Source organism: Scyliorhinus torazame, chromosome 14 (assembly GCF_047496885.1).
Source record: "Scyliorhinus torazame isolate Kashiwa2021f chromosome 14, sScyTor2.1, whole genome shotgun sequence".
Lineage (NCBI taxonomy): Eukaryota > Metazoa > Chordata > Chondrichthyes > Carcharhiniformes > Scyliorhinidae > Scyliorhinus > Scyliorhinus torazame.
The window spans coordinates 159,664,774-159,691,349 of record NC_092720.1 but is presented as its reverse complement, the minus strand read 5'-3'; the positions used below and the strand labels follow the sequence as shown (position 1 = coordinate 159,691,349).

The window sequence follows — 26,576 nt, the reverse complement described above, 5'->3', positions numbered from 1 at the left end:
CTTCTTGCCGCACCCTTTGCAGGTGGCGGTGTGGGCCGGGCAGCACGGGCGGGGATGATTCGCCTGCCCGCAGAAGAAGCAGCGGGGCTCGGCTGCGTTAGCGGGCCGTCTCGTAGCGCAGTCGGGCGCAAAGGACTGTGCGTTTTTGTAGGCAACGTCCATGGACCCTGCCAGGGCCCATGCCTCTCTAAGTCCCAGAGTGTCCCTTTCAAGGAGTCTTCGGCGGATATCTGGGGAGCTCATACCTGCTACGAAAGCATCCCTGATTAAAAGTTCCGTGTGTTCGCTCCCCGAAACTTGCGGGCAGCCACAGTTTCGGCCCAGTACCAGCAGCGCCCGGTAGAAATCTTCCAACGTTTCCTCGGGGCTTTGCCGCCTAGTCGCAAGCAGGTGACAAGCGTAGACCTGGTTCACAGGGCGGATATAATGTCCTTCTAGCAGTTCGATCGCGGTAGCATAGTTCTCCGCCTCCTCGGTAAGAGGGTAGATCCCAGGGCTGACCCATGAGTGCAGGAGATGCATTTTCTGACCTTCCGTGGGGGTGCCTATGGCCGTGTCGAGGTAGCCCTTAAAGCATGCCAGCCAGTGTTTAAAAATTGTAGCAGAGTTCTCCGCGTGGGGCTGAGCTGAAGGCACTCCGGTTTGATTCGGCGATCCATCCTTCCAACTTAAATTCTGGTAGATTAAATTGATGCGCAATCAATTACACTCAAGACGAAGTGATTCATAACGGAAGGCTTTAATCTACTAGAACTCTTCCCCAGCGGCTTCAATACAGAAAGTGAAGGCTGCTGGGACGGCAGTTTCTTATACTCCGCCTATCAGGGCGCTACTGGTAGACTCCTTTGTCTAAACAAGAGTCATCAGCCTCTTAGGTACCGCAATACCTGGTACTACCGCACCCACTCCCCCCCCATTGCTCTTTGCCTTGGCTGCAGAGCCATTGGCAATGATGCTGAGAGGGTCAAGCGACTGGCAGGGGTTAATGCGGGGGATGGAGCATAGGGTCTCGTTGAAAACAGACGATCTGCTGCTTTATATTTCAAACCCTTTGGAATGTATTGAGGGATAATATGGACATATTAGAGGAATTTCGCTAGTTTTCGGGATATAAATTGAATACGGGGAAGAACGAGGTTTTTCCGTTTCAAGCGAGGGGGCAGGAGAAGAGGCGGGGGGGGTGCCGTTTAGAGTAGTAGGGGCAAACTTTCAGTGTTTGGGTATTCAGATGGCATGGGGTGGGAGCAGTTGCACAAGCTGAATCTGGCGCAGTTGAAGGGGGATTTTAGGAGGTGGGATGTGCTGTTGCTGGCGGGGTGGGTCCGACTGGTGAAGATGACGGTCCTCCCGAAGTTCTTGTTTGTGTTCTAGAATCTCCCGATCTTCATCCCTAAAGCTTTTTTTAGGAATGTGAATGCACTGATTTTGGGGTTTGCTTGAGCGGGTAAAGCCCCGTGGGTGAAGAAGATGCTGCTGGAGTGGGGTCAGGGGGGGCGGGTTAGCTCTTCCAAATTTGATGAATTACTATTGGGCGGAGAATATAGCCACAGTTAGGAAATGGATGGTGGGGGAGGGGTCAGCATGGGAGCAGATGGAGGCAGCCTCTTGTAAAGACTCGGATTTGGGGCACAGTTGATGGCGCCTGTTGATGGTGGGGGCAGCACAGTAGCACAAGTGGATAGCACTGTGACTTCACAGCGCCAGGGACCCAGGTTCGATTCCCCGCTGGGTCACTGTCTGCGGAGTCTGCATGTTCTCCCTGTGTCTGCGTGGGTTTCCTCCGGGTGCTCCGGTTTCCTCCCACAGTCCAAAGACATGCAGGTTAGATGGATTGGCCATGCAAAATTGCCCTCAGTGTCCAAAAAGTTTAGGAGGGGTTATTGGGTTATGGGAATAGGCTGGAAGCGAGGGCTTAATGTGGGTCGGTGCAGACTCGATAGGCCGAATGGCCTCCCTCTGCACTGTATGTTCTATGTTTAGCGTTGCCGGCCAGGTACTCCACAACCCAGTAGTGATGACGGCTCTGAGGGTGTGGCGACAGCACTTGAGGCTGGAGGGGGCCTCAGTTTGGGCACCGATCTGTGGAATCCTAGATTTGCTCAGGGAGGGGGGGTGCCTGGACAGGGGTTTCGAGGGGGTGGCAACGGGCGGGGATTGAGCAGTTTGGGGACATATTTGTTGGTGGGGCAGCTTCTCGAGCTTGGTGGAGGAATTTGAGTTGCCTGCCGGGAATGGGTTCCGGTATTTTGTCCGGAAGCAGGCACCGTCCTTTCCTCATCTGCCGCCCCAGGGGCTACAGGACAAGGTGGTGTCAAAAACAGAGGTAGATGAGGGTAAAGTGTTGGAAATTTATAAGGAATTGATGGATTGGGAGAGAGCCCTAATAGCAGTAGTGTAGCATAAGTGGGTGGAAGAGTTGGGAAGGGAGGCTTTGAGGAGAGTGGACGCATCCTCTTTGTGTGCTAGGCTTAGCTTATTCAGTTCAAGGTGGTCCACGGGACACATATGTCTGTGGCCAGGATGAGCAGGTTTTTTGAAGGGGTGGAGGATAGGTGTGGGTGGTGTGCGGTTGGGCCTGCGAATCATGTCCACATGTTTTGGGCCTGTCCGAAGCTTGGGGGACTCTGGCAGGGATTTGCCAACATTTTGTCAGAGGTCTTGAAGGTAAAGGTGGTCTCGAGCCCAGAAGTGACGATCTTTGGAGAGTCAGAAGACCCGGGAGTCCAAGGGGCGAGAGAGGCCGATGCTTTGGCCTTTGCCTCCCTGGTAGCCCGGAGACAGATCTTATTGGAATGGAGGGACTCGGGGGGGGGGGGGGTTACTTGGCAGAGTTCCTTAGTCTGGAGAAGATAAAGTTCGCTTGAGAGGCTCTGTGGAGGGGTTTGCCCGGAGGTGGCAGTCATTCATCAACTTCTTTGAGAACAGTTAAGATGTCAGCAGTGGGTAAAGAGGTGGGGGAGTTGGGGAGCAGGGGGCTCGTCATTTAGTTGATTTGATCATTTGCAGCCCTTTTGGCTTGTTTTGTTTTATGGTTGTGTTTGATATGTAAATATATAAATGCCTCAATAAAGTATTTTTAAAAAGAAAGATGAGCCAAATGGACGTCACTGCTGATGGGATGATATAAAAAATTGCATTTTCTTGCCAACAGTTTTAGTGTTTTACTCCATTATCACAATGCCAATGATGGATCAGGAAGCAGCCAGGAACAAAGATGGCGCTGCTCAAATAATCAGCTCTGATTTAGGCATTGTTTAATTCCCAATTGAAGCAGATTGGCCAGATCACCTGTCACTGATGGAGAATGAGTCAGTTTTCTATGTTGGACCCGAGTCAGATTCTGGCCTCAGACAGTGAGTTTGGTCCGGGACGGAGTCAGACATATTTGTCTATCAGAGATTGGACATGAGAGATTGCTCAGCACAAGCGATTTATATTGATTTTAGTTCCAAACTGTGAAAATGCCTCTTAAAACCCCCATGTTTCTAACCTGTGCCCTGGCTACAACTTCAATGTGACAGGAATTATGGCAGAATTATTCACATATTGACCTTTCATTGCTGCTTCTGTCAGTCTGATGTGTTGTACAGCAGCTCTCATTCCACTCAGCTTGTCTACCTCCAGCAGTTCCAGCATCTATTACTCAAAGTATTAATCTCCGGTCAAATGTTCACTTCTTCCTTCAGATTGTTTACAATCAAATCAACCCCAGATTCTGTCATTCAGACTTCCTTTTTGATATTTTGTTTTGACTGCGAGCTGTTTCTAGAAGCAGAGGATGCTCCTGTGAGATGGAACTTGCCACCTTTATAGGTGTTTAGTTATTTCTCTTCTCTCACCTCGTGGTGCCGAAGATACACTTTCATCTGTTCCCAAAGAAAGATTTTGCCTGGAATAGATCACTACCCTGTCACCAGAGGGTTATAGCTTGAGGGGCGCCAATCCACACTAAGCATTTCTGACCAGGAGTCTCTCCCACCAGCCATTGATATGTTGGATGGATTTTCGAGGTTGATACTCAACCTGTTAAGTCTGCGTGATGAAAGCATCTTCCTTGGCCATCAAGTCATGGGGTGGGACTCAAACCCAGAGCTTCTATCTCAGAGGCAGGGACGTTACTCACTGCACCACAAGGCCACCTCAATCAGTGCTTGGGAGGATGGACCTGTCATTCATAATTTTACATTGACCAGAGATCACATACATGAGCTGCCTCTCACTTTTCAAGGTCTCATTTTAAAAGCAGTAAATATCACAAACTAAAATTAATATCTTTATTAACATGTAAGACAGTGTAAGCTTCCTTACTGTTTATTTCCTTTGCTCTCATTTTCTCATTGTTCTCAGGGACTGTTTAAGACAGGGCTAAATCACTGGCTTTGAAAGCAGACCAAGGCAGGCCAGCAGCACGGTTCGATTCCCGTAACAGCCTCCCCGAACAGGTGCCGGAATGTGGCGACTAGTGGCTTTTCACAGTAACTTCATTTGAAACCTACTTGTGACAAGCGATTTTCATTTCCTTTATTATTATTGGTCTGTGGACCCATAATTGGAATGTGTCTTTGAGCAGAAGACTCAGTTGAAACAGCCTGCTTGTCAGGACACGGTTCTCCCAGGTTATGTTTTTGGAGAGCAGAGGCCAGACTCCTTGGCACCGGGTGAATCTTTGGTTTTGCAGGAAGTAGGTTCAATTGGTTAACTGGCAACTGATGGTTTGGCAAGGGACAGTGTTCCGCCTGACAACGATCAGTGATTGGTTCCTCTGAGATGCTTTCTGAGAGAACTGGGCAGAAGCATTTAGACCTTGGAAGTGAAAGGAACACTGTCTCTCTCTCTCTCTCTTGCTGAAATGAAAGAACTGCTCTATTATTCTAAAACCAGTGAGTGCCTGGCACATCTTTGGAATGAACTTAAATGATGCGGAGTCTGCAGAGAAGGTCGACAACTTTGCCAGAGAAAACATCTCAAGCCCAGAAGGGAAGTACCAGAATGAACGCTGGACCTGTATATAAGTTGGGCGGTTGCTAAACCCGAGACACTACACTTGTAGTGTCCCCCACCCTTCCACCTCCTCTAACCTAAGGGGTTGAGTGAATATTAGGTAAGCTCTTTCTTTCTTTTTCTTGTTTTTACCGCAGGTTATCTAGAGGGGATGGCAGGGAAGGTAGTGCAATGTTACTCCTGCAGAATGTTTGAGGTGAGGGACGCCGTCAGTGTCCCTGCTGATTTCACCTGTGGGAAGTGCACCCATCTCCAGCTCCTCAGAAACCGCGTTAGGGAACTGGGGCTGGATTAACTTCGGATCATTCGGGAGGCAGAGGTGGCCATAGATAGAAGCTTCAGGGAAGTAGTTACTCTGAAGAATGAAGATAGATGGGTGACGGTGAGAGGGGCTGTGAGGAAGCAGTCAGTACAGGGATCCCCTGTGGTCGTTCCCCTTAGTAAACACGTATACTGCTTTGGATACTGGTGGGGGACGACGACTTACCAGGGGTAAGCCATGGGGTACAGGTCTCTGGCACAGAGTCTGTCCCTGTTGCTCAGAAGGGAAGGGGGAGAGGAGTAGAGCTTTAGTCATTGGAGACTCCATAGTTAGGGTGATAGATAGGAGATTTTGTGGGAACGAGAGAGACTCGTGGTTGGTGTGTTGCCTCCTAGGTGCCAGGGTCCATGATGTCTCGGATCATGTTTTTGGGATCCTTAAGGGGGAGGGGGAGCAGCCCCACGTTGTGGTCCACAGAGGCACCAACGACATAGGTAGGAAAAGGGATAGGGATGTAAGGCAGGAATGCAGGGAGCTAGGGTGGAATCTTAGAGCTAGAACAAACAGAGTTATTATCTCTGGGTTGTTACCCGTGCCATGTGCTAGCGAGACGAGGAATAGGGAGAGAGCAGTTGAACACGTGGCTACAGGGATGGTGCAGGAGGGAGGGTTTCAGATACCTGGATAATTGGGGCTCATTCTGGGGTAGGTGGGACCTCTACAAACGGGATGGTCTGCACCTGGACCAGAGGGTTACCAATATCCTGAGGGGGAAATTTGCGAATGCTCTTCGGGAGGGTTTAAACTAGTTCGGCAGGGGGTTGGGAACGTGAATTGTAGCTCCAGATACAGGAGGTTGAGAGTAGTGAGGTCATGAGTAAGGTTTCAAGGTTGCAGGAGTGTACTGGCAGGCATGAAGGTGGTTTAAAGTGTGTCTACTTTTAACGCCAGGAGCATCCGGAATAAGGTGGGTGAACTTGCGGCATGGTTGGTATCTAGGACTTCGATGTTGTGGCCATTTCGGAGACATGGATAGAGCAGGGACAGGAATGGTTGTTGCAGGTTCCGGGGTTTAGATATTTCAGTAAGCTCAGGGAAGGTGGTAAAAGAGGGGGAGGGGTGGCATTATTAGTTAAAGACAGTATTACGGTGGCAGAAAGGACGTTTGATGAGGACTCGTCTACTGAGGTCGTATGGGCTGAGGTTAGAAACAGGAAAGGAGAGGTCACCCTGTTGGGAGTTTTCTATAGGCCTCCGAAAAGTTCCAGAGATGTAGAGGAAAGGATTGCAAAGATGATTCTGGATAGGAGCGGAAGTAACAGGGTAGTTGTTATGGGGGACTTTAACTTTCCAAATATTGACCGGAAACGCTATAGTTCGAGTACTTTAGATGGGTCCGTTTTTGTCCAATGTGTGCAGGAGGGTTTCCTGACACAGTATGTAGATAGGCCAACAAGAGGCGAGGCCACATTGGATTTGGTACTGGGTAATGAACCAGGACAGATGTTAGATTTGGAGGTAGGTGAGCACTTTGGTGATAGTGACCACAATTCGGTTACGTTTATAATAGCGATGGAAAGGGATAGGTATATACCGCAGGGCAAGAGTTATAGCGGGGGAAAGGCAATTATGATGCGATGAGGCAAGACTTAGGATGCATAGGATGGGGAAGGAAACTGCAGGGATGGGCACAATTGAAATGTGGAGCTTGTTCAAGGAACAGCTACTGCATGTCCTTGATAAGTATGTACCTGTCAGGCAGGGAGGAAATGGTCGAGCGAGGGAACCGTGGTTTACTAAAGTAGTTGAATCACTTGTCAAGAGGAAGAAGGTGGCTTATGTAAAGTTGAGACGTGAAGGTTGAGTTAGGGCACTCGAGAGTTACAAGTTAGCTAGGAAGGACCTAAAGAGAGAGCTAAGAAGAGCCAGGAGGGGACATGAGAAGTCTTTGGCAGGTAGGATCAAGGATAACCCTAAAGCTTTCTATAGGTAAGTCAGGAATAAAAGAATGAAGAGTAGGGGCAGTCAAGGACAGTAGTGGAAAGTTGTGCGTGGAGTCCGAGGAGACAGGAGAGGTGCTAAATGAATATTTTTTGTCAGTATTCACACAGGAAAAAGGCAATATTGTTGAGGAGAATACTGAGATACAGGCTACTAGACCAGAAGGGCTTGAGGTCATAAGGAGGAGGTGTTAGCAATTCTGGAAAGGGTGCAAATAGAAAGGGTGCAAATAGGGCAGCACGGTAGCATAGTGGTTAGCACAATTGCTTCACAGCTCCAGGGTCCCAGGTTCGATTCCCGGCTTGGGTCACTGTCTGTGCGGAGTCTGCACGTCCTCTCCGTGTGTGCGTGGGTTTCCTCCGGGTGCTCCGGTTTCCTCCCACAGTCCAAAGATGTGCAGGTTAGGTGGATTGGCCATGCTAAATTGCCCTTAGTGTCCAAAATTACCCTTAGTGTTGGGTGGGGTTACTGGGTTATGGAGGTATGGGCTTGGGTAGGGTGCTCTTTCCAAGAGCCGGTGCAGACTCGATGGGCCAAATGGCCTCCTTCTGCACTGTAAATTCTATGATATGATTCTATGATAAGTCCCTTGGGCCGGATGAGATGTATCCTAGGATTCTCTGGGAAGCTAGGGAGGAGATTGCTGAGCCTTTGGCTTTGATCTTTATGTCGTTATTGTATACAGGAATAGTGCCAGAAGACTAGAGGATAGTAAATGTTGTCCCCTTGTTCAAGAAAGTGAGTAGAGACAACCCTGGTAACTATAGACCAGTGAGCTTTACTTCTGTTGTGGGCAAAGTCTTGGAAAGGTTTATAAGAGATAGGGGCGAAATTCTCCCCCAACGGCGCGATGTCCGCCGATTGGCGCCAAACACGGCGCCAATCAGACGGGCATCGCGCCGGCCCAAAGGTGCGGAATGCTCCGCATTTTGGGGGCCGAGCCCCAACATTGAGGGGCTAGGCCAGCGCCGGAGGGATTTCCGCCCCACCAGCTGGCGGAAATGGCGTTTGTTGCCCCGCCAGCTGGCGCGGAAATGCGGCGCATGCGCGGGAGCGTCAGCGGACGCCGACAGTTTCCCGCGCATGCGCAGTGGGGAGAGTCTCTTCCGCCTCCGCCATGGTGGAGGCCGTGGCGGAGGCGTAAGGGAAAGAGTGCACCCACGGCACAGGCCCGCCCGCGGATCGGTGGGCCCCGATCGCGGGCCAGGCCACCGTGAGGGCACCCCCTGGGGTCAGATCGCCCCGCGCCCCCCCCAGGACCCCGGAGCCCGCCCACGCCGCCTGGTCCCACCGGTAAATACCAGCTTTGATTTACGCTGGCGGGACAGGCAATTTCTGGGCGGGACTTCGGCCCATCCGGGCCAGAGAATTGAGCGGGGGGTCCCGCCAACCGGCGTGGCCCGATTCCCGCCCCCGCCCAATCTCTGGTACCGGAGACTTCGGCGGGGGCGGGATTCACGGCGGCCAACGGCCATTCTCCGACCCGGCGGGGGGTCGGAGAATGACGCCCAGGATTTCTAATCATCCAGAAAGAAATAATTTGATTTGGGATAGTCAACACGGTTTTGTGAAGGGTAGGTTGTGCCTCACAAACCTTATTGAGTTCTTTGAGAAGGTGATCAAACAGGTGGACGTAGGTAAATCAGTTGATGTGGTGTATATGAATTTCAGTAAAGCGTTTGATAAGGTTCCCCACAGTAGGCTATTGCAGAAAATACAGAGGCATGGGATTCAGGGTGATTTAGCAGTTTGGATGAGAAATTGGCTAGCTGTAAGAAGACAGAGGGTGGTGGTTGATGGGAAATGTTCAGCTTGGAGTTCAGTTACTAGTGGTGTACCACAAGGATCTGTTTTGGGGCCACTGCTGTTTGTCATTTTTATAAATGACCTGGAGGAGGGCGCAGAAGGATGGGAGAGTAAATTTGCAGATGACAGTAAAGTCGGTGGAGTTGTGGACAGTGCGGAAGAACGTTGCAGGTTACAGAGGGACATAGGTAAGCTGCAGAGCTGGACTGAGAGGTGACAAATGGAGTTTAATGCAGAAAAGTGTGTGGTGATTCATTTTAGAAGGAGTAACAGGAATACAGAGTACTGGGCTAATGGTAAGATTCTTGGTAGTGTGGTTGAGCAGAGAGATCGCGGTGTCCATGTACATAGATCCCTGAAAGTTGCCACCCAGGTTGATAGGGTTGTTAAGAAGGCGTACGGTGTGTTAGCTTTTATTGGTAGAGGGACTGAGTTTCGGAGCCATGAGGTCATGTTGCAGCTGTACAAAACTATGGTGCGGCCGCATTTGGAGTATTGAGTGCAGTTCTGGTCGCCGCATTACAGGAAGGATGTGGAAGCATTGGAAAGGGTGCAGAGGAGATTTACCAGGATGTTGCCTGGTATGGAGGGAAGATCTTATGAGGAAAGGCTGAGGGACTTAAGGCTGTTTTCGTTAGAGAGAAGAAGGTTAAGAGGTGACCTTAATGAGGCATACAAGATAATCAGAGGATTAAATAGGGTGGACAATGAGAGCCTTTTTCCTCGGATGGTGATGTCGAGCACGAGGGGACATAGCTTTAAATTGAGGGGAGATAGATATAGTACTTGTCAGAGGTAGGTTCTTTACTCAGAGAGTAGTAAGGGTGTGGAATGCCCTGCCTGCAACAGTAGTGGACTCGCCAACACTAAATCCACCCCCACATTATAACAGTCCCCCACAAGATACAAATACAGATGAACTTAACAGTAATCAAACAACAAACTCCATAGTCCTCAAGCACTGCAGTTCATCCCCAATCCGTGCTTCCTCACAAACGCATCCTCCAGTCCATCAAAATAATAATCTGTGTCCTTGAAAGTTACTCGAAGATGAGCCGGGTACACCACACCAAACCTCACGTTGTTCTTGTACAGTGCGGCCTTAGCCTTGTTAAAACACCACACTCTCTCCCACCTACCCATACTCTCTCCAATTGCATCCTTGCCCTTCCCTGATCATTCTGCTGTATATCTCCCCCTCACCCTCTGCACTTTCTGTCCTGCCCCTTCCACTTTCTTTCCCTTTCTGTCTTGCACATTCTCTCCCTTCCCACACTATTTCTCTCACTAATCATCACCCTCTTTCTTTCTCACTCTCCCACTTGTGTATTCCCCATCCTCCTGTCTCTCACACACAGACTCTCCCTGCCAGCCTGGACTCTCTACCCCATCATCTCGTTCTCTCACCGCCCCACACTATCCTGCTATGATACACTGCTCACTGTTTCTCACCCTCTCCCAAACTCTTTCATCTGGACTCTCACTCTTTACTCCTGCTCTCCCCACTCCCTCATTGCTGTCTTGTTATCTCCCTTCTCAACTGCATCCCTTGCCCTCCCTTCTCTTTTCCATCTGTGTCACTCCCTCTCCCCTCATCCGCCCCTCTCTCCATGTTCCCATACCATTCCTGTTCCTTCACCTCTACCACTCATTCTCCTCTCCCCTTCCCTCACAAACCTCTCTCCTCTGCTCCCCACCCCTCCCACTCTCTTCCCTCCCCCTCCCTCTCTAAATCACTGACTGTGTTATTTTAACTTTCCCCCAGCTCCAGCCTCTCTGACTCTGGATCTGAACACAGCGCATCCCCGGCTCATCCTGTCTGAGGACCGGACCAGTGTGAGTCTCGGAGACAACCAGCAGCCGCTCCGACACCCCGGGAAGGTTTAATCCCTGGCCCTTTGTCCTGGGATCAGAGGGATTCACATCAGGGAGACATTACTGGGAGGTTGGGGTGGGGGAGAAGACTCGGTGGGAGCTGGGAGTGGCCCGAGAGTCTGTGAACAGGAAAGGGGGAATCTCCCTGAGCCCTGGGTCTGCATTTAAATGGTCATTGGATAGACATATGGACGATACAGGAATAGTGTAGCTGGGCTTTAGAGTGGTTTCACAGGTCGGCGCAACATCGCGGGCCGAAGGGCATGTATTGCGCTGTAATGTTCTATGGACTTCAGAAAGACACTGACTAGAAGTCATCACAGTGCAAAGATCTTTATCCTTTTATCTTATTAATATTTTCTTTACGTTTCCACCACCCCTTTCCCCTTGGTGTTGTTTGTCTGAGTGTGTGGAGGTTGGGGGTAGTCAGGAAGGGGGGTTGGGAAATGGTGATGAGATAATCAGTTACATTTTCTGTCCATTTAATTATAATACTGTACATCATAAAAGGTTAGTTGCGTGAAAGTTACAAACCTGGTGACTGCAGTTTATTAGCTCAGCCAAAGACCCTGGCTATTTTAAATAAAATCTAATTTTACCTGTGTTGTGACTCTGGATCAAGTGGGGCTGGAATTGACTGCGCACTAACCCAGGCTGTCGTGACAACAGAAGCATAAAAAACACTGCCAGAAACAAATGGGACTAAATAAACATTGCAGAGTATTTACAACACAGAATCAGGAAGGTGGTGTCGGAGCGCAGTGATGTCATTAACACGTGCAGAGGGTACCGGAAATATTCAGCAGGTCAGGGAATAACCCGCTTCCTCTCTCACCAATTGACGGCCCCCTCCCCGCACACCAGCCCCGCTGAGATCCCACAATCAAATGTCCGTTATTTTATGTCAGAATTGGTCACTTTGGTGCCAATCTCCGAGTCATTGTCACTTCCCAAGCCAGAGGAACTCCCCAGTTTCTGCCCTGGGCACAGAATCACACCGAGTCACAGCGTCACTCCCCAAGTTCACTGTTACTCCCCGAGTTAGAGCGTAACTTCACATGTCCCAGAGTCACTTCCTGATTAATAGTTGCTTTCCAAGCACAGGTTAATTCTTCTCTTCCCAATCTCTTCTCTGCTCCTCTCTTCCATTGCCCTCTCGCCTGTGTTCCCCTCTCTCTTGTGCATGTGATGATCTTACAACTGCACGTCATCGCTGCCTTGGATGCTGTGGGTCTTCCTCTTCTGATTTACTGTCAAACACATCCGAGGATACTCATCCCACGCTGATGTTGTTAGTTTGTCAGGGAAGGAGCAGTTTTTAGAGATGGCATCCTGTAATATCCATACTCATTCAAGAATTAATATTCAGTGAGTGATGGATTAAGATTCCATTGAATTTTATCCCATAATGGCGGCACGATGGTGCAGTGGTTAGCACTGCTGCCTCACAGTGATGAGGACCTGGGTTCGATCCCGGTTCCGGGTCACTGTCAGTGTGGAGTTTGCACATTCTCCCCGTGTCTACGTGGGTCTCACCCCCACAACCCTAAAATGTGCCTGGTTGGTGGATTGGTCAAACTAAATTGCCCCTTAATTGGAAAAATAAAAGAATTAGGCACTTTAAATTAAAAGATAGAGTGGCAGATAGTGTTGAGGATTGTCAGAGAATACAGCAGGACATAGAATTTAGAGTAATTATATTGCACAATATCCACACTAATGTTCAGGCAGTGTGACTATCCTGTGGGCAACCAGGTGTGGAAATGCCCCTTATGCTGTGTGAGAAGATCCAGCTCAGAGACCTGTTTACTCGGTGCTTTGTGCTGAGCTGTTTGATTGGAGCAAACCCAAACCAGCATAAAAGGCCTGGAAATTGGGATATTCATTCCAGAGTGGTGGAGTACCCAGGAAGTTGGGCAGGGTGACCCTGGAGTGAGTGAGGAGGATGCTGGGTGAAGAGGCGGGAGGGTGGAAGGCCTGTCTCGGAGAACCGGCACTGTATCGAAGTTTAAAAAAGAGAAACATAAAACAGCTGTCAGCCACTGACACACCATGCCTACCATGACCCATCCATGCCAATGAATACCCCAGCCCCCTGCCACATGGCCCCTCATACCCTCCATGACAATCTCTGTTCCCCTACCAAATCCACATGGCCCTTGGAAGCTTCAATGCCAACTCTATGCTGATTCAAATCAGCCCATGCCTCCCAACCATTGCCCTTATACCACCAGTACCAGCTCACCGATTAACCAGACTAGGCAGACCTCAGGACCCATGCTGAGGTTCAATAAAATGAAGTACTAAGTGTCTATTGCAGACCTTACTTTTTTAAACCATTAATTTAAAAGAAAAACCCAATTAGTACATTCTTATAACAAACATTTCATTCAATTGCATCACCTTGTCTGAAAAAAAGCATTGAAATTCATAGTCCCACTTAAAGTGTTCATAACCACTTGGAGCTGTCAATCAAAATGATATGGCCTGCACCCACCTGTGACATTGGATAGTTGTGAAATGTATCATGCAACAGTCAACCCAGTCATTAACTGAGGCTTACGTCAATAGACAGCGTGAAAGGCAATAAATTTCAAAACTCCAGATGCTCAGGAATTAAAGATTAAATTCCTGGATAGCTTGACAGCTCCTTTTGTCAGTTCACCTTGACACTTCTCCCAATATTTTAAAATGTATTTTATTCCAAACAAGTGTAAAAAAACAGCAACATATACAAAAACACACTCCACAAACAGCCCACCGTTTGTATCAGATTTCCCCTTTTGACGCCCCCCCCAATAGGTAGTTCCTCATTATCGTGAACAACCCCGTGTTTCAAAGCCCTCTGCTGATCCCCTCAACTCAAATATAACTTTTTCCAACCGGAGAAAATCATACAATCCTCAGTCAGGCCGCCACCCCCGGCGACGTATCCGACTTTTAATTTAGCAAGATCCTTCACTGGGCTGAAGGCCAAAAGGTGAAAGCCACACATCGCCCCCTTCCCTTCCAGCAGCTCCGGCACTTACGATACCCCAAAAATCGGCACCACTGGGTCTGGCCTGACCTGCACCCACACAATCTTAGATAACATCCCAAACACCGCTTCCCAGTATCTCTCCAGCTTCTCGCAACCACAGAACACATGTGGATGATTTGCTGGCCCTCGGCCACACTTCTCTCACTCAACGGCCACCCCTTGGAAGAACCCACTCATCCTCGCCTGGGTCATAAGTATCCTGTTTTCAACTTTTAAACTGAATCAAGCTCATCCTCACGCAGGAGGCTGAATTCACCCTACACATCGCCTTGCATCACAGTCCCCAGCCTATTTGGCCCCCCAACCTCTCCTACCATTTATACTTGATCCTCCACCAGAGCCCCCTCCCTCTGCTCCCCCAACCACCCATATATATCCCCAATCCCGCCCTCTCCCAACTCATCTGGGAGGAGCAGTTGCTGCAATAAGTAGTCCGGCAACCTGGGAAATATCCTCCCCCCCTTTTGCACAAAGTCCCTCACCTGCATATATCCAAATTCACTTCCCCTTGGCAACTCAAACGTCTCCCACAGACGTGCAAACCTCATCCAGATCTGCAAACGTCCCTTCCAAGTACAAATCCCTCGCTCTCACCAGCCCCGCCTACCTCCACTTCCCATACATGCCATCCATCTCCCCCAGCTTAAACCTACGCTTCCCACACAGTGGTGTCAACACCGACATCCTCTCCAACTAAAGCGTCCCCGCAGCTGATTCCACACCCTGACCATTGACTGTACCCTGTGCTCCCCGCAAACTACCCCAGAGCTAGTGGCAGCGGAACCTTCTGCACCACTTTCCTGCAGGAGTTACCCCACTACTGGGTATAAAGTGTCTAAACCAACACCTTCGAGCGAAGCTGCCCTGTGTGAGACCACTCACTCCATGGCCGCCACCGGAAGTCTCTTCTGACAATTGTTTTTGACAGTTCTTTTGAGTTCTCAGTTCCATGAGTTTATGCACTTTCCATGCACATTCATTCCGACTTTCAGTAATCTCAAAGGGCAGTTTACCTCCCACAAAGATGTCTGGGAACCATATCCTCCACAAAAGCGTACCCCAACTATCCAAACAGATCTATGGAGTTCAGACTGCTTCTATTGGGCCTAACCTGCACAAGTTGGTTTGCAGACATCTCTCACTCAAAACCACATGAGTGGAGACAGCTGCTGATTTCTACGGACAGTTGCCTCTGTGAAACATGCAAATCCCAACTCCTCCCATTCCTAATCCCACGAAAATGGGAGGTGCTGTAACCGGGGGGGGGGGGGGGGACAGGACTCATGGATTTGTGATTCTTCCACCATTGTCATCACGATGGAGAGGCTCTCTGTAATGGCAAAATCCAGACAGAAAAATATCCCTCAGAAAGGAAAGATAATGGGGTCGGGGAGGGTGTGTTGGAGGGATGGACCCCTAATACTTGCTGTGTCTCCCCCGTCCCCGTAATGTGACCTCTCCTGTACCAGAGACATGTCCAGCAGCACTGGGCTGCTGCTGGCCAGAAGGTGCAGGGGCTACAATCGGCCATAGAATCTGCCTCATTTCATTCAGTTTCATTGCAGAATCTGACAAAGACTCTTATTCTGCTGCTGAAAAATCTCATTGTTTCTTTGGAGATGCTGTTGAAGAATCTCGTTGTTTTTTTGGAGATGATGTTGCAGAATCTCATTGTCTCTTTGTAGGTGATGCTGAAGAATCTCATTGTTTCTTTGTAGATGATGCTGAAGAATTTCATTGTCTCTTTGTAGATGCTGGCTAATGTCTGTCTTAAATTCAGTCAAAGTTTGCTGAAGCAAGTTAGACGTGGCCTGATAACTCTCCGCACTTTCAACCTGTTCCTGATGGAAGCGCACAAGAGATTTCAGATCATCTTCATTTTCTTCACCAGCAGTATGGGCCGGATGTTGTCCGTGTGCTTGTGGAGACGGCGGAGCTTCTGCTCCCAAAGCTGCAAGTTCCTCATCTCCGGAAGGTTCCAAGTGCCCTCCCTCCACCACAGCAGCCAGATCATCACAGGTTTCCTCCTTCACACAAGCCACAATATTTAACTTGAACTCACCAACACTACCCTCCAAATCAGACATCTTATCCTCCTGACACTCCTCTCCCTCCTTCACTGCAGCTGCCATGCCACATTGCTGTGAGGTATTCACGTCCGTCCCTTCCTCATCAGCCCTTTCAGGAATCTCGGACACTGCTGTCAACTCGCCTCCATCTGATGTGTTCACAGACACCTGTGTATCTGTCAGAGGAAGAAAATCACAATTATTATATTTTGTCACATAAATTTACTCTCCTCCTGATGGTTTAAACACTCAGCTGCTGACATTACCTTCACTCATCCCCATATCATTGGTTATCGTGGGGTTGGAGAGATCAAACAGCTTCCTCGTGAACTCCTCCTGTTCCGTCAGCTCCGTGATGTACGGAACCCGCCCTCTAGTCAACGAGCGCTCCTGGGCGTTATGGGCCAGCTTTACCTAAAGGAAGAGATGAAGAAAAAATCATGGTCCAGACTTTGCTGTGCTGTCTTGAGATACCTTTTCCGAGTGTTGGAGACAGTTTTCAGCCTGTACCCAGGGGGACTTCTCCAAGGTAACTGCATTTTATAAAACCTCACAAAATTAGGAAAGAAACATAATGTGATCTTTCTATATTTTCAACTCAAAAAATAGGATTTAAAATTTTTAAAAATAACATATATATTTAATATTCAGGTATTGTTCTCTTGTCCATCACAGGGAAACTTGTGCACAGGCAGGGGATTCAAACAGATTGATGTCGTCTGGTGATGCTTGCCGATCTGGTCAAAGATTAAATTGACTTTCTTGAAATGATTGTTCTGATGGTGGGAGAGGTTGGAGACAGACACTGCTGAGACAGACAATGCTTTGGAAGGACAGCTCCCCTGTGTGAGCGCTGGAGTGTAAACAACACAGACAACTCTCAGTGTAAGGGAAGCAGGTGAGCTGCATTGTGAACGCACTCAAGTCTGTGATGGTCTGATGACTGAAATTTTTCACACACCACGCATATAACTGGTTTCTCACAAGTGTGTACAGATGGCTGATTAATCAGAGAATGATTTTTTTGCATACCATACACGTGCATGGTTTCACTCCTGTGAATATATTGCTGTGTGCAGAGGGAAGGTGACTCAAAATGATTTGTCACATACCGTACGTGTGACCATGATGGTATACGCAAGGAGCCAACGAGTCCAAGAATACTTTGTCACATACCTTGCATCGGAAGGGTTTTTCCGCTACGTGAGTGAGTCGGTGTTTACGGAGGGTCGATGACTGTGTGAATGATTTGTCACACACCTCACACGTGAATGGTTTCTCTCCTGTGTGAAGGCGTTGGTGTTCACGTAGATTCCATAACTTGGAGAATGGTTTGTCACACATTTTGCATAGGAAGGGTTTCTCTCCTGTGTGAACATTTTGGTGTTTACGGAGGATCGATGATTGTGTGAATGATTTATCACACACATCACATGAAAATGGTTTCTCTCCTGTGTGAAGGCGTTGGTGTCTGTGGAGGTTCCATAACTGCGAGAATGATTTGTCACACATTTTGCAAGCGAAGGGTTTCTCCCCAACATGAAGACGTTTGTGTTTATAGAGGCTTGTTGACAGCGTGAATGATTTGTCACACACCTCGCACGTTAAGGGTTTCTCCCCAGTGTGAATCCTCTGGTGTGTTAGAAGGTTGTCATTTCGGCTGAAAGTCATCGCACAAACATCACATCTGAAGGGTTTCTCCCCTGTGTGACAACGTTTATGTGCACTGAGGTTTGTTGACCGTGCAAATGATTTGTTACACACCTCACACGTGAAGGGTTTCTCACCTGTGTGAAGGCGTTGGTGCAGACGGAGGTACGATGACAATGAGAATGATTTGTTACAAACTTTGCATGTGAAGGGCTTCTTCCCTGTGTGAAGATGTTTGTGTTCACTGAGCCGTGATGACCGTGTGAATGATTTGTCACACACCTCGCACGTGAAGAGTTTCTCCCCTGTGTGAAGGCGTTTACGGAGGGGCAAGGACAACGAGAATGATTTGTCACACATTTTGCACATGAATGGTTTCTCCCTGTGAAGGTACTGGTGTTGATGGAGGGTTGATGACGGCGAGAATGAATTGTCACACACCTCTTATGATCCTGTTCTCGACACACACCTCACACTTGGAACAACTTCTCACCTGTAGGCATGAGTCAATGGTTCATGAAGCTCGATGAATGATTGAAGCTCTCACCACACTTGGAGCCCACTCACACTTCTACCCAGCCTCAACCTGACCGATCACTCACAGCCAAATATTCAGAAAGATTGGTTCTGATGGAAGGTTCCATATCACTGACCAGTTTCAGATCTGATGATATGTCAAAGCTCCCCTGACCCAACTGATTTCCAGATAATGGTTTCACTGCCCAACCTTCCCTGTGTTGAGCAATGTTGAGAAATGACTGGATGTGCAGTTGTTTCTTTGGCTGGTGGTCAGGATCTATCTGCGGTGTCTATCCTCTCTGCATTCTCTGGTGTAGTACGGTGCAATCCTTCTGTAAAACAGGAAAAGGAAACATGATTTCCTTCAACTCCCTCTCTTCTGCTGAAGGGGCTGACTCCTCAGTTAGAGACTGTTCCACAGTGAGTGTCAGTCTGCTATTCCCCTGTGTTGAGATCAGATACATGTCCTTTCTTTTTCCTCACTTGACTGTCACACATCATGTTTCCAGCAGGGACTCTGGATAATGACCAGGAGCAGACAATGTGGCTACTTTCTTTCCTCCGCCCAGACCTCATCGTCCCAGGTATAATTCAGGCAATGGACAGTCGATCGGAGCGTAAAATGGGTTATCAATTCACTTGAGCTCAAATCGTGCTGGTGGAGACCAGTTTTACCCTTATTAGAGTTTGTGTTTCATATAAAAACATTCAGGTGAAATGTTAATTCAGTGAAGATTTTGAATTTTCTCCACTTGTGTTCCTAAATTATTTGAAGAAACCACATTGGGCAGGAAGTGCTGGAAGCTGAGGAAAATATTGCTTCAATGTAGCTGATTGAAGGGTTCTGGTTTATCCTGGGAAATTAGATACACTGCATTCACTCAGACTGCACATCCCAAATTCAGCTCTCAGACACAGCACTGGGCAAAACTATCAAATCTAAGCTCGGGCTTTTGGGAAAGGCCGAGGCCTTCAGGTAAAATCTTTAAAGAAGATATTTCAATAAATATGTCTCTGCCCCTCCCAGATAATTAAACCTCACCTTCTCATATTCAGCAATGACCCATCAACAAAACTCAGCCTGTAAATCAGAAGGGAAATGCTTCCAATAAACACTCAATATCCAGCACACAATCCAACAGCTCAGCACAAAGCACCGAGTAAACAGGTCTCTGAGCTGGATCTTGTCACACAGCATAAGGGGCATTTCCACACCTGATTGTCCACAGGATAGTCAGACTGCCTGAACATTAGTGTGGATATTGTGCAATGTAATTCTTCTAAATTCTGCTCCTTCACTCACCATCTCCTGACTTGGTTTGGAGTCCCTACAGGAAGTGAAGCAGCTGTGGTAGAGGAAGAGGAGAGAATGGGCAGAGTGGGTGGGCTCTCTGATTGACGACTCTCACAGACAATCCAAATATTTCTGCAGGAACAGGAGTTTCCTGAAGTTTGGGAAACTGACCGGGGAAACGGAGGCGACTTTGAGCAGCAGCTCAGGTGGGGATTTAAACTTGTCATTGTCCCATCTGAATAAAACCTCACTTATTGCAGCTGCTGTCTCAGTTCCTCTGGTAAACGTTTGACTGAATCTTTTTAAAATTTAAAGTGCCCAAGTTTTTTCCAATTAAGGGGCACTTTACCATAGCCAATTCATCTACCCTGCACATCATTGGGTTGTGGGGGTGAGACCCACACAGACACGGGGTGAATATGCAAACTCCACACGGATAGTGACCCGGGGCTGGGATAGAACTCGGGTCCTCGCCGCCGTGAGGCAGCAGTGAGGCTACTATATCACTGTGCTGTCCCATTTGACAGATGTTTCTAGTGTGAGAAAAGCATTCTTCATCCTTGGAGGCTTTCAAACTGACAAGATCAGTGTGGGATGTGTAGCCTTGGATGTGTTTGACAGCAGATCAGAAGAGCATCCCACAGCATCCAAGGCAGCGATGACCTGTAGTGCTGGGATCAGCACATGGACAGGAGAAAGGGGCACAAGAGAGAATGTTACAGAAGGGACATGGACCCAGGAGATACATGAATATTGGGGAGAGGGGAGACAGGAGAGAAGGGACACATGGGAGAGGATACACAAGAGGTACAGGGAAACAGGAGATACTGGGACACAGGAGATACTGGGGCAGAGGAGAGAGGCAACACAGGTGAGGGGGGGGGAACAAAGGAGACATGGATACATGAAAAAGTGACATTTGGGAGGGAGACAACAGACTGTCCAAGTGTTTGGAGAGTGTCTCTTGAGACACCGTCAACAATACACAACACCTCCTCCTCTGTCTGTGGTACATGAATTAGTGACATCAGCCAAGGAAGAAAGGGATGGACCTTATCTCTAATCAGCTGACCATCAGGTCACTCACCTTCCCCGAATATGGGTGTGATGTTTGAGTTCCTGACAATGACAATTAAAACATTGTGGATTGATCCAGTGTAAGTGACGTTCACTTGGAGTATTCTCAGACGGCCATTACACACTACATATTAGAGGTATAATTTCAGATGAGTTAAACCAAGGCCCTCTCAAGTGAATGTAAAAGATCCCATGACATTACATTGTTGAGCACTGGAGGGTGAACACAACAGACAACTCTCAGTGTAAGGGAAGCAGGTGAGCCAGCTCCAAGTCTGTGTGGAGATGTTAGTGTTTGGCGAGAGAGGAGCAGGGGAACCAATCCTGGTTCACATCACACTAAAGGGTTTGTCTCCCATGTGGGCTCATTGATGTTCCAGGAGGTCCAATAACTATGTGAAGGTGTCATTACAGGACTCACATTGATACATTTCTCCCCTCTGTATGTGTTAGTGGCCCAGGAGAAAGATTGACTATGTGACAGCCTTGTTGCACACCCCACACTTGAATAACTTCTCCCCTGTGGGGATGTGTTGATGTTTTGATTTTTGGTGACCGTGCACAGGTTTGACCGCACACTTCATGTTTGAAACGTTTCTTCCCTGTGTGGATCTTCTGATGCTTCGGGAGAGCAGAGGATTGAGTGAAAGCCTTTGCACAAACCTCCCACCTGAAGGGTTTCTTCCCTGTGTGAATCCTTTGGTGCTTCAGGAGATCAGAGGATTTGGTGAAAGCCTTCTTACAAACCTCACACCTGAAGAGCTCCCGTGTAAATCCTCTGTTGAATCAGGAGAGTGATGAGAGCTTTATCACAAACCTCACATGTGAATGGAAAAGGATTGGACCACTTAAGAATAATGGGGGGAAATCCATGTGTTGAGCCAGAGGAAATGTGTGAGGTACTAAATGAGTACTTTGCAAGAAAAGGACTTTGTGGAAAATGAGGAGGCGGTATTGGGTGTTTTAAAAGACATTCAGGTAGAAAGATCTCCTGGGCTGGATGGGATTTACCCCAGAATACTGAGGAAAGCAAGGGAGGAATTTGCTGGGGCCTTTACTGACATCTTTGTATCTTCATTAGCTGCAGGTGAGATCCCAGAGGACTGAAAAATAGCTAATGTGGTACCGCTGTTTAAGAAAGGTAGCACGGATAATCCAGGAAACTATAGGCCGGTGGACCTCATGTCAGTAGGTAAATTATTGGAGAGAATCCTCAGAGACAGGATTTATTCCCATTTGGAAACAAGTGGACTCATCAGCGATAGACAGCATGGTTTTGTGAAGGGGAGGTCATGCCTCACTAATTTGATCGAGCTTTTTGAGGAGGTGACAAAGATGATTGATATGGGGAGGGCAGTAGATGTTGTTTACATGGACTCCAGTAAAGCCTTTGACAAGGTGTCTCATGGCAGATTGGCACAAAAGGTGAAGTCACACGGGATCAGAGGTGAGATGGATACAGAACTATCTCAGTCACCAAAGGCAAGGGGTAGCAGTAGATGGGTGTTTTTCTGAATGGAAGGTTGTGACTTGTGGTTTTCCTCAGGAATCTGTGCTGGGTCTCTGTTGTTTGTAGTGTACATCAATAATTTGGAGGAAAATGTCTGATTAGTAAGTTCTCAGATGACACCAAGCTTGGTAGAGTGGCAGATAGTGTTGAGGATTGTCAGAGAATACAGCAGGACATAGATAGGTTGAAGACTTGGACAGGGAAATGGCAAATGGAGTTTAATCCAGACAAAATTGAGGTAATGCATTTTGGTAGATCGAACATAGAGGGGAAATATATTGTAAATGGTAAAAATGTTAGGAATATAGAAAGTCAGAGAGATCTGGGCGCGCAGGTCCACAGATCTTTGGAAGTGGCAACACAAGTGGACAAGGTAGTCAAGAAAGCACACAAAATGTTTGCCTTCATTGGACAGGGCATCGAGTATAAAACCTGGCAAGTCATGCTACAGTTGTATAGAACTTTGATAAGGCCGCACGTGGAATATTACGCACAATTCTGGTCGCCACACTACCAGAAGGATGTGGAGGCTTTGGGGAGGGTGCAGAGGAGGTTTACCAGGATGTTGCCTGGTCTGCAGAGGATTAGCTATGTGGAGAGGCTGAATAGACTCGGACTGTTTTCATTGGAACGACAGAGGTTGAGGGTGACCTGATTGAGGTCAACAAGATTATGAGGGGCATGGATAGAGTGGATGGGCAGGCACTCTTTCCCAGGGTGGAGGGGTCAGTCCTCAGGGGGCATATGTTAAAGGTCCATGGGGCAAAGTTTAGAGGAGATGTGCGAGGCAGGTTTTTTCAGAAAAGGTGGTGAGTACCTGGAACGCGTTGCCAGGGGAGGTTGTGGAAGCAGACACATTAACGTTCATGGAGGGGACGGTGTAGCACAGTGGGCTAAACAGCTGGCTTGTAAAGCAGAACAAGGCAGCAGCACGGGTTCCATTCCCGTACCGGCCTCCCCGAATAGGCTCCGGAATGTGGAGACTAGGGGCTTTTCACAGTAACTTCATTTGAAGCCTATTTGTGACAATAAGCAATTATTATTATTAAAGGCATCTTGACATGGATAGGATGGGTATCGAGGGATTTGACCCAGGAAGTGCTGAGGGTTTTGGCCAAGGGTGGTATCATGTTCGGTACAGGCTTTGAGGGCCGAAGAGCCTGTTCCTGTGCTGTATGTTCAGCAAAGGAGCAGCAGTTGGAAGAAATCATATTCCCTTTTCCTGTTTTACAGAAGGATTTCACCATACTGCACCAGAGAATACAGAGATTATAGACACCACAGATAGATACTGACCATCACCCAAGGAACAACTACACAACTGTTCAAAGACATCCAGGCATCGCTCAACACAGAGGTTGGCCAGTGAAATCATCATCTGGATATCGGTCGGGTCAGGAGAGTTTTGACATAACATCAGATTTGAAATTGGTCAGAGGTGTGGAACCTTCCATCAGAACCAATCTTTCCAACCTTGGGCAGCACGGTAGCACAAGTGGATAGCATTGTGGCTTCACAGCGCTAGGGTCCCAGGTTTGATTCCCCGCCGGGTCACTGTCTATTCGGAGTCTGCACGTTCTCCCCGTGTCTGCGTGGGTTTCCTCCGGGTCCTCCGGTTTCCTCCCTCAGTCCAAGGACGTACAGATTAGGTGGATTGGCCATGATAAATTGCCCTTAGTGACCAAAAAAGGTTAGGAGGGGTTATGGGGATAGGGTGGGTGAGGGCCTAAGTGGGTTGGTGCAGACTCGATGGGCTGAATAGCCTCCTTCTGCACTGTATGTTCAGTGTTTCCATAGGTTGGGAAGAAGTGTGAGTCAGCTCCAACTGTGGTAAGAGCATCAATTATTCATCGAGACTCATGAACCACTGATTCATTTCTCCAGGTGAGAGGCTGTTCCAGTGTGAGGTGTGTGAAGAGGGCTCCGCAGGCTGATCAGATCACAAGGTGCATCTGTTTTAGAAATGTCAACACAAAGATGATTATATGGAAGAGAAACAATTGAAGCGTGTGACCGAGCTTTTTCAAAATCATCAGTGCTGCTGAATCACCGACACATTCACACTGGGGAGAAACCGTTCACATGTGACGTGTGTGACACAGGCTTTGCACAATTATCAGCCTTGGTGAGACACCAACACATTCACACAGGGGAAAAACCATTCACATGCGAGGAGTGTGACACAGTGGGACTAATCAACACACACAGCACCGCAGCCAATCACCAGTTAGAGCACACGCACTATAAAGACAGGGGGCATCAGAGTTCCCGCTCATTCGAGCTGCAGCTAGCTAGGAGGACAGAGCTCACAGCCTGCAACACAGACATTCACCATGTGCTGAGTGCATCGACTGGTTAGGACAAGGCAAAGGTCTTTAGTTAAAGTTAGTATCGTGTTAACCCACAGTCAGAGTATGTTAAACAGTTAATGATTCAATAAAATAGTGTTGCACTATTTCAAGTGTTGGTGACCTGTATGTGTTCCACGGATCCAGAACACCCAACACAACAGCGATTTAAAAAGTGCGGGAGCTGAGAGTCAGCATGACGATTTAAAACGATCGGGACTGAGAGTCAGCATGGCAATTTAAAAAGATCCCAACTGAGAGTCAGCACGGCGATTTCAATTGAGCGGGAACTGAGAGCATGGCATTTTAATAAGATCGGGACTGAGAGTCAGCATGGCAATTTAAAAAGATCCCAACTGAGAGTCAGCACGGCGATTTCAAATGAGCGGGAGCTGAGAGTCAGCATGGCAATTTAATAAGATCGGGACTGAGAGTCAGCATGGCAATTTAAAAAGATCCTAACTGAGAGTCAGCACGGTGATTTCAAATGAGCGGGAGCTGAGAGTCAGCATGGCAATTTAATAAGATCGGGACTGAGAGTCAGCATGGCAATTTAAAAAGATCCCAACTGAGAGTCAGCACGGCGATTTCAAATGAGCGGGAGCTGAGAGTCAGCATGGCATTTTAATAAGATCGGGACTGAGAGTCAGCATGGCAATTTAAAAAGATCCCAACTGAGAGTCAGCACGGCGATTTCAAATGAGCGGGAGCTGAGAGTCAGCATGGCAATTTAATAAGATCGGGACTGAGAGTCAGCATGGCAATTTAAAAAGATCCTAACTGAGAGTCAGCACGGTGATTTCAAATGAGCGGGAGCTGAGAGTCAGCATGGCAATTTAATAAGATCGGGACTGAGAGTCAGCATGGCAATTTAAAAAGATCCTAACTGAGAGTCAGCACGGTGATTTCAAATGAGCGGGAGCTGAGAGTCAGCATGGCAATTTAATAAGATCGGGACTGAGAGTCAGCACGGCGATTTCAAAAGAGCGGGAGCTGAGAGTCAGCATGGCAATTTAAACAGATCGTGACTGAGAGTCAGCATGGCAATTTAATAAGATCGGGACTGAGAGTCAGCATGGCAATTTAATAAGATCGGGACTGAGAGTCAGCATGGCAATTTAAACAGATCGTGACTGAGAGTCAGCATGGCAATTGAAAAAGAGCGGGAACTGAGAGTCCGAATGGCGATTTAAAAAGAGCGGGAGCTGGGAGTCAGCATGGCGATTTAAAAAGAGCGGGAGCTGAGAGACAGAGCGGAGCTTTAAAAAGAGCGGGAGCTGTGAGTCAGCATGGAGTTTTAAAAAGAGCGGGAGCTGAGAGTCAGCATGGTGATTTAAAAAGAGCGGGAGCGGAGAGTCAGAATGGCGATTTAAAAATAACGGGAGCTGAGAGACAGCATGGCGATTTAAAAAGAGCGTGAGCTGAGAGTCAGCATGGTGATTTAAAAAGATGCGGAACTGAAAGTTAGCATGGCGATTTTAAAAGATCCGGAACTGAGAGTCAGAATGGCGATTTAAAAAGAGCGGGAGCTGAGAGTCAGCATGGCAATTTAAAAAGACCGGGAGCTGACAGTCAGCATGGCGATTTAAAAAGAGCGGGAGCTGAGAGACAGCATGGAGATTTAAAAAGAGCGGGAGCTGAGAGTCAGCATGGAGATTCAAAAAGAGCGGGGGCTGAGAGACAGCATGGAGATTTAAAAAGAGCGGGAGCTGAGAGTCAGCATGGCGATTTAAAAAGAGCGGGAGCTGAGAGACAGCATGGAGTTTTAAAAAGAGCGGGAGCTGAGAGTCAGCATGGTGATTTAAAAAGAGCGGGAGCGGAGAGTCAGAATGGCGATTTAAAAATAACGGGAGCTGAGAGACAGCATGGCGATTTAAAAAGAGCGTGAGCTGAGAGTCAGCATGGTGATTTAAAAAGATGCGGAACTGAAAGTTAGCATGGCGATTTTAAAAGATCCGGAACTGAGAGTCAGAATGGCGATTTAAAAAGAGCAGGAGCTGAGAGTCAGCATGGCAATTTAAAAAGACCGGGAGCGGACAGTCAGCATGGCGATTTAAAAAGAGCGGGAGCTGAGAGACAGCATGGAGATTTAAAAAGAGCGGGAGCTGAGAGTCAGCATGGAGA

The 26,576-nt window shown here is 48.1% G+C and overlaps 1 protein-coding gene across 1 annotated transcript; it reads right to left on the bottom strand.

The window, feature by feature from the left end:
• Positions 1 to 11,410: 11,410 nt before the first annotated feature.
• LOC140390113 (uncharacterized) lies at positions 11,411 to 19,437 on the bottom strand. The gene is made up of 4 exons (XM_072475033.1): positions 19,266 to 19,437; positions 17,231 to 18,555; positions 16,321 to 16,468; positions 11,411 to 16,230 (listed from the first exon to the last, which is right to left on the bottom strand). The coding sequence occupies exons 2-4, from the start codon at positions 18,071 to 18,073 to the stop codon at positions 15,542 to 15,544; spliced, it is 1,680 nt and encodes a 559-aa protein (XP_072331134.1). The 5' UTR covers positions 18,074 to 18,555; positions 19,266 to 19,437; the 3' UTR covers positions 11,411 to 15,541.
• Between the last annotated feature and the right edge of the window lie 7,139 nt (positions 19,438 to 26,576).